Genomic DNA, 7,508 nt, shown 5'->3' with positions numbered 1-7,508 from the left:
TGTGTGTGTAGGGAGGGGTGTGAGAGAGGGAGGGGGTGTGTGTGAGAGGGAGGGGGTGTGTGTGAGCAGGAGGGAGACGTGTGTACACTCCAGGCCTAACCAGGATCACCCTGGCCACCAAGATTTGGAACAGCAACTTCTGTCTCATTGGAATGTTTTTAAGCAAAGGCCACTTTGTTATATAAACCAAACCATAGTCTGTCCTTGGAGCTGGCCGTCCCGCTGCCGCCAATGCATCAGGGCCTGGCTGCGGCATCAAGCCTGGTGCTTCCCTAGGCCGGTGGATGGCTCAGGACACGGCCAGGACAAGGGCCTTCCTGCCTCTGGGATGACCTGAGCGTCTCGTGGGAACACTCATGTTCCCGGCGGCGCATTCCTCCCCACACACCCGTGACACCCACGGCCAGGAGGACGGTGTCCGTGGGCACACACAGGGGGCAGTGGGAGGAGAGAGCCCAGCCCAACAGGTGACAGGCCACCTCAGCAGCTCTCACGGGCCCAGAGAACAGTGTGGCAACATTTACAGCAGCCAGAAGACTCGCTGTCTGCCTGACGTGGAAAGCGCGCTGCGCCTCTCCTCTGAGACAGACAGCCTGCCTGTTTCCATCTTGTCTCCGTGCCGCCATGAGGCGAGTGAGCACTGGGAATCATCGGCCTCACTCGGCCTCACCTCCGCGGCCTCGGAGATCGGAGATCGCTCTGGAGCTGAGCGCTGACGTCAGCAGCGGGGCTGAGCACAAACAACACAGCCAGGCGCCAAGAGAACCAGGCAAGGGGGGCCCGGGGACAGCGCCACTGCCCGGTGCCCTGAAAGGGGAGCAGGTACCACGGCACTGCCCCGAGACCGTGTGTGGGGGCTGTGGCTGGAATGGGACCTGCACCCTACTCAGGTCTGCCTGAAGGGCTGTCAGTCAAGAAGGAAGACGGGACCCAGCAAACAGAAGCCACGACCCCCGGGGAACCTGGACAGACACTGCCATGCACCAGCAGTAAACAAGAGGGCCTGCAAGGCTCACCAGGGCCACCCCTCCCAGCAGGTGGTGACGGATGCCCACAGCTGGTGACAGTGCGGCAGACCAGCGTAGGCCCAGCAGATGGAAACGCTCTGATGGTCCTGGATGCCGTGGTGGGCAGAGAAGAAATCCAGGCGGCCCCTCCCCTCTACGCCTAACCCCAGCATCTGCAGGGAATCACCCACGGTCTTCCACCTCAGGGAGGAAGCTCTGACACAATCTGACTTGCAAAGAGGCTCCCCAGCAAAGCTCCCAGCACCGCCCGTGCGGCTGCTCCGCGCACCTGGATGCCAAGGGTGAGCCCACGAACACACAGAGCTGGGACTAACTTGAGGGGCAGACACCAGACGGCGGAGACTGGGCTGGCACCGTCAGCTCCCCACTGGAAGTCTCCTGGTGCTCAGGCCTCTCCAGCAGGAGCCTCCCAACCCCCCCATTTGTGGCTCCTCCTCATCCTACTGAAGTCACCGCAGATCCCTCCCGAGGCGCTGGCCCTTCTGCTGGGAGCCGTGCCATGCAGTGGAACAGTCAAAAGCAGGCCAGGACGATATGCCAGGAATCGCATATCACTGCAGGCCTGTGATGGTGTCAGGCTGAGTCTGCACCAAGCCCAGCCCCAATACCTTCTCCAAAGCTGGTCTGTCTCTGAGAGCCAAGGACAAAGCCTCACCCCACTTTTCACAAGCAGCACCCCTTGACAGAGGAAAGTTGGCGGGGTGTGGTGGCTCATGCCTGGAACAGCCCTTTGGAGGCTGCAGGAGGAGGACTTGAACAGGCTGCAGCAGTTCATGACCAGCCTGGGCAACATGGTGAGACCCCCGTCTCCACAAAAAAAAACTTTAGAATACTAAAAATAAATAAAAAGAGAGGAGAAAGTTACACAACAAACCTCATTTCCCGTGAACAGATGGACAAGAGTGCTTCTGGCCACAACAACAAAAGGTTAATTCCAACCCAGAGGGTTCCGAGCCGTAACCAACACGAGAGAGACGTGCCCAGACCAACAGCCCCAAGCAAAACTGCGCCTTCGACCCTGGGCTCTGCCCGGTGCCCGAGAGCACCTGCCAGCCTGTTTGATTCCTGATACCCACAGACATGCACCAAACACAGGTCTGAGTGGCCAGGACCACAGCACAAGTGGGCGCCCCCCGCAGCAGAGACCTCCGGCCGAGACTCACCTGCCTTCTGCTCTAAGGGCCCGGCACCCTGAGATCCTGATGCCAGGGTAAGATGGGGGGCTGCTCATGGTCGAAGACACGGGTGGGTGCTCCTGAACAGTGAGAGGCCCCAGTGGTGGATGCGTGGGGGCTCAGGCACAGGCAGCCGTGGGGAGCATCACCACCTCAGACCCACAGCAGTCCCCTAAAGCAGCTCAGGAGCTCCGGCCACCTGAACTGCCCGTCCATGGGCAGGACTACTCCTTTGGGCAGCACAGTGGGTGCAGAGCCGGGGGGCTGGGGGTAAGACCCTTGGCTGGTAGAAGCTGCCTGCCAAGTGATAGCAGAGACTCAGCAGCTAGGAGGCCCTTGGAGCCCCTACCGTACTGAGGGCACAGCACTCACTGCCGTCCTCAGAGGCCAAGGCCACAGGCATAAGAGGATCACCCAGCTGGGGGCTTGTGTATGCCTGATATTAATAGCGCTGGCTTTGCCTGGTGTGGCCCTGACAATCCTCGGGCCAGCCCTTGGTGTGAACTGCCCCCTCCTGTGTGTGGCTGGCACATGCGGCCAGCCTAGGGCCGCGGGCTTGCGGAGGACCACCGTGCGCCATGTGCCTGCACCCCTCCTGGATCCCCTGGATCCCCTGGCTACGGAGTGAACCCCCCACAGCAGGACAGGGAAATCTGAGGCGCCTCTTGGCCAGATGTCCCGAACGTCAGTGCTGAGCTGGGCACCCCATCCCTAGCCCCAAAGTGCTTCCGACAGGCATAAACAAATCTGAAACTCCACCCTCTGGCACCATCTGAAAATAACTGCCCTGCCCTACCCCCACTCACGGGGGATCCTGCAGGGACCTGCAGCCACCCAGGGCTCAGCAGACACAGTCACCTCTCCGAGAGCCCACAGAAACGGGGGTTCCGCCCCACCCTCAGCACAGTCCGTCAAGGATGTGCACAGAGAGGTCCTGGCAGCCCTAAGCTCTCTCCCAGGGGTGGACAGGTCACCATGGGTGTCAAGCTTCCTCCTACCATGGGTTTCTCTTGGAGCTTCTAGTACTGAGGCAGGGGCTGCCAGGAGCTCAGGGAAAAGGGAAGACTCCACATCGAGGTCATACTCCTGAAAAGTAGGCCACTCCTGGGAGCTGCCTCCGAGGCAGGACTGGCCCATCTGTCTGTGTCCACAGGTGCTTCCTCTCCTCATTCTGCTCCCCGGAGGCGGTTACATCCCTCACCTGGGAAGTGGGCAGAAGACAGCCCAGGGTCGGGGAGGCAGAGGCTGTCCTGAGCAGGAGCGCAGAGTCCGGGCTCCTGGGAGCCGTGTCACTGGCTGGGCTGTCTGAACAGCAGAGTGGACTCAGGCTGGTCTACCTGGCATGGGCTTGCACTCTGGTTGCCCCAGCTGGCCAAGAGGCCCGTGGACGCCAACACGACACTGGCCAGGCCAGGGACGCACGAGCCCAGGTATGCAGCTGTGAATGGAACCACCAGGCCCCACCCTGGAATCACGCTGCCTGGCTGCAGACCACGTGGTCCCCAACATGCCCCTCCAGGAGGCTGCTCTCGGCCACAGCAGCCCACGGCAGGAAGGGGCCGCTCACAGCGGGGAGGGGTGGCCTGCCCTGGTCCCACTCACTGGTGTTCCTCCCAGGTTCTGACTTGCTGAGCTGGGCCCGTCCGGAGAACTCCCATTCCCACGCCACCCACAGGCGCTGACGCCGCGTTGGGGTAAGCACTGCCCAGGGTGCCTTCTGCCTAAGGTTTCCTCCTTGCAGGTGAGGCTGAGACCAGTGGTGCTGGAGGCTGCCTCAGCCACTTCTGGGCACCCCTTGCCCCTCCCTCACCTTCAGCCATCCTACTCTGGGCCACAGCACAGTCGAGTGTGGCTCAGTCCCCTCCAGGGAGCCACGGCTTGCCTCAGTTTCCTCCTCAAGGACAACAGCAGGTGCGTTACAGGTGGGCCGGCTCACATAGACCAAGGCAGACGCCTCATCAGTGGTAAAAGGGCCCCATGAGTGTCGTCATTGTAAAGAAACAAGCACAGGCGGAATCCCAGCACTGTGGGAGGCCAAGGCGGGCAGATCACCTGAGGTCGGGAGTTCGAGACCGGCCTGACCAATATGGAGAAACCCCGTCTCCACTAAAAATACAAAAATTAGCTGGGCACAGCGGCACATGCCTGTAATCCCAGCTACTCAGGAGGCTGAGGCAGGAGCATCGCTTGAACCCGGGAGGCAGAGGTTGCTATGAGCCGAGATTGCGCCACTGCACTCCAGCCTGGACAATACGAGCAAAACTCCCTCTCAAAAAAAAAGAAAAGAAATAAGCACAGGCAGCCAGGCACGGTGGCTCACACCTGTAATCCCAGCACTTTGAGAGGCTGAGGTGGGCACATCACCTGAGGTCAGGAGTTCAAGACTAGCCTGGCCAACATGGTGAAACCCCATCTCTACTAAAAATACAAAAAATGGGCCAGGTGCAGTGGCTCACACCTGTAGTCCCAGCACTTTGGGAGGCCGAGGCGGGCAGATCACCTGAGGTCGGGAGTTCGAGACCGGCCTGACCAATATGGAGAAACCCCGTCTCCACTAAAAATACAAAAATTAGCTGGGCACAGCGGCACATGCCTGTAATCCCAGCTACTCAGGAGGCTGAGGCAGGAGCATCGCTTGAACCCGGGAGGCAAGAGTTTGCAGTGAGCTGAGATGGCACCACTGCACTCCAGCCTGGGACTCTGTCTCCAAAAAAGAAAAGAAAGAAAGAAAGAAAGAAGCCCAGGCATGTGTGGAGACTGGAGGCAGGGCTGCCCCTCACCAACTATCCACAATGTGAAGGAAACCAGAAGCAAACATCCAGCAGCAGGGAGTGTGGGGCACGGAAACCAAAGCCGAGGAGACAGCCACAGGAGAGAGCACAGAGGGAGAAAGAAAGGCTCAGGTACTCCCTTGCTGTGGTTCAGGCCTGTTCTACCACCCCTGCGGTCACCATCGCCCACGGACCTTCCTGTTGGGTGCCTGAAGCACGGCGCCTCCTGACAGGTCAGGTTTAAGGGAAGTTTGCGGGATAACTAAAAAGAGGCTGGAGGGAGGAGGGAGCAGGGAGGAGCTAGCCCACAGGAGCCAACGCTGGCCTGACCCCTGTGCCAGACTGACTCTGGGAGAGTCATTAGGGCAGCTTTCTCAGGCCGGACGAGCACTGGGGGGGTTTGGGGACTTGCACTGGCCCACGCCAGCACTCTGGAAACCTTCTCTCAGCAGGACCTGCTCTGCACAGGTCATGGGCAGCCTCCCTCTGCTCCCACTTCCACAGCTCCAGACTCCATCTCAACCGCAGCCAGGAGTCACTGCTAACACCACAAACGACCTGTTCCTGCACCAGCATGGGCCAGCTCTGGGGCAGGTGCCCGGGACAGAGTCACGAGTGGCAAGCAGATAGTAAACAACGGGCGGGATGGACAGACTGACGCTGGGATGACACGGCAGGAGGACTGGAATGGTGCTGGAGGAGCCCCAGCCCTGGGGACAGACCTCCAAGCTGGAGCCTGCTCTGGAACACCAAGGGCAGCACCAGAGGTTGAAGAGGGGCAGGCGCGGGAACGCTGGGGGCCACACTCGGGGAACAGTGAGAAAAGCCCTACGCTGGGGCAGAGGAAGTCCTCAACGGTACAGGCATCAAGACATAAAGTGCAAGACATTTGCCTAAGACAAGAGGCAGTTCCAGGGCAGACCGGGGCCCCTGGAGAAGGGAGCTGCAATCTATCCTCACTCCCTGCAGCTTCCCTCCTGTCCCTTGGTAACCACACCAAAGAAAGATAACAGCAGTCTCTGCCTCCTGAGACACCGCGAGGGCCACTGTGCCCAGCCCACTGTCTGTGCACAGGGCAGGCCCAGATGGCTGCTGCCACCAACCTGTGTTATCTGGGAGTGCCTTTATCAAGAGCCCTCAGTGCTTGTCTAGCGCTGGCCTGCCCCACCTTGGGTTAAATCAAAGCCTCTTTGGTGGCCGGGCACGGTGGTTCATGCCTGTAATCCCACGGAGGCCGAGGCAGGCAGATCAGTTGAAGTCAGGAGTTCAAGACCAGCCTGGACAACATGACAAAATACCTGTCTACTAAAAATACAAAAAAATTAGCCAGCCGTGGTGACGCACACCTGTAATTCCGGCTACTTGGGAGGCAGGAGAATTGCTTGAACCCGGGAGGCAGAGGTTGTAGTGAGCCGAGATCCAGCCACTGCACTCCAGCCTGGGCAACAGAGTGAGACTCCGTCTCAAAACAAAACAAACAAACAAAACAAAGCCTCTTTGGAATCAACAGAGGACAGACTCAGGTCCTATTAGACTCCAGCTATGCAAAGCTCCCAGTCACTGCCCACTGGGAGAGTATGGACTGAAAGGGCACAGGACCACGGGAAAGCTCTTTCCACCAGCAGCTCCTGGAGAAGAGCGACCCTGTGCCGGGACACCCTTCCCCCTGCGGCCCCCAGCGCAGCCCATCTCTGAGGAAGTCCTGGCCCACAGCGTTTCTGACCAGAGTCACAGCCTGAACCCAGGCAAGAGGCGCCTGAGTAGGAACGCGCCCTTCCATGGGGACCCCTCGGCTCCCCAAGGGACACTTCAGACCCGGAAGGGAGGGGCAGCGCCCAGAGCGCCCTCCTGCAGCCCCGGCACTGCGTGGCCACTGCCCCCTGACGGCCACGGCCGCAAAGGCGCCGCGTAGGGCTCGGCTCCCCGAGGGGCCACCGGGGGTGACGAACCCGGGTGGGGGTGGCTCCTCCCGCTGCACCCCCACAACTTCCCCACCTCATGCTCTTGCAAAGCCCCAGCGGAGCTTCGAAGGTGCCCCGCGCGTGAGGGGCAATCAGAAGGCACCGTGCGCCGCCGCACCCCCAAATTCCGACCCCTGGCCTCGCGGGTCGGGCCAGGCCACACCCCGAGCCGACAACACTGGGCAACTCGCACAGTCGAGCAGGCACACGGCCCGCTGGGGGCTCAAGGCTGAGCGCCCCACCCACTGGGGGCAGAGACCAAGGTCAACGCTGGGGATGCGCACCCGGGCTCCTTCCCCTGGCTCCGAGAAGCCTGCTGTCTTGGGCCAGGTCGGTCCTCCCGGCCGCTTCAAGCCCGCAGAGTTCCGCCCGGCACGTGGGAGACCGGGGCGCCGCCGCCTGGCCTCCGGGAGTGGGGGAGTTGGGCTCGCGGCGAGGACTGACCAGCCTCCCACCTCGGCCAGAGCTGCAGCCCGTTTCCCGTTCGTCAGTGAAATGCAGGCGGCGCCCACGCCTACCGGTCCTCGCACGCGGTCTCGCTTTTCTCAGCCTGCCGGCCTGGCGGGTCTCGGG

The 7,508-nt window shown here is 61.0% G+C and overlaps 1 protein-coding gene across 1 annotated transcript in view; it reads right to left on the bottom strand.

The window, feature by feature from the left end:
- UCKL1 (uridine-cytidine kinase 1-like 1) overlaps positions 1-2,806 on the bottom strand; it is a 12,032-nt gene extending 9,226 nt beyond the window's left edge. Inside the window, exon 1 of the mRNA XM_011934433.1 lies at positions 2,192-2,806. Coding sequence (XP_011789823.1) covers positions 2,192-2,259 — 68 coding nt within the window. The 5' untranslated portion in view covers positions 2,260-2,806. The remainder of the gene's footprint in view (positions 1-2,191) is intronic.
- Positions 2,807-7,508: the final 4,702 nt, after the last annotated feature.

Source organism: Colobus angolensis, unplaced genomic scaffold (assembly GCF_000951035.1).
Source record: "Colobus angolensis palliatus isolate OR3802 unplaced genomic scaffold, Cang.pa_1.0 Scaffold136, whole genome shotgun sequence".
NCBI classification, from domain to species: Eukaryota; Metazoa; Chordata; class Mammalia; order Primates; family Cercopithecidae; genus Colobus; species Colobus angolensis.
The sequence above is the reverse complement of the archived record's forward strand: the minus strand, read 5'-3'. Positions and strand labels throughout refer to the sequence as shown.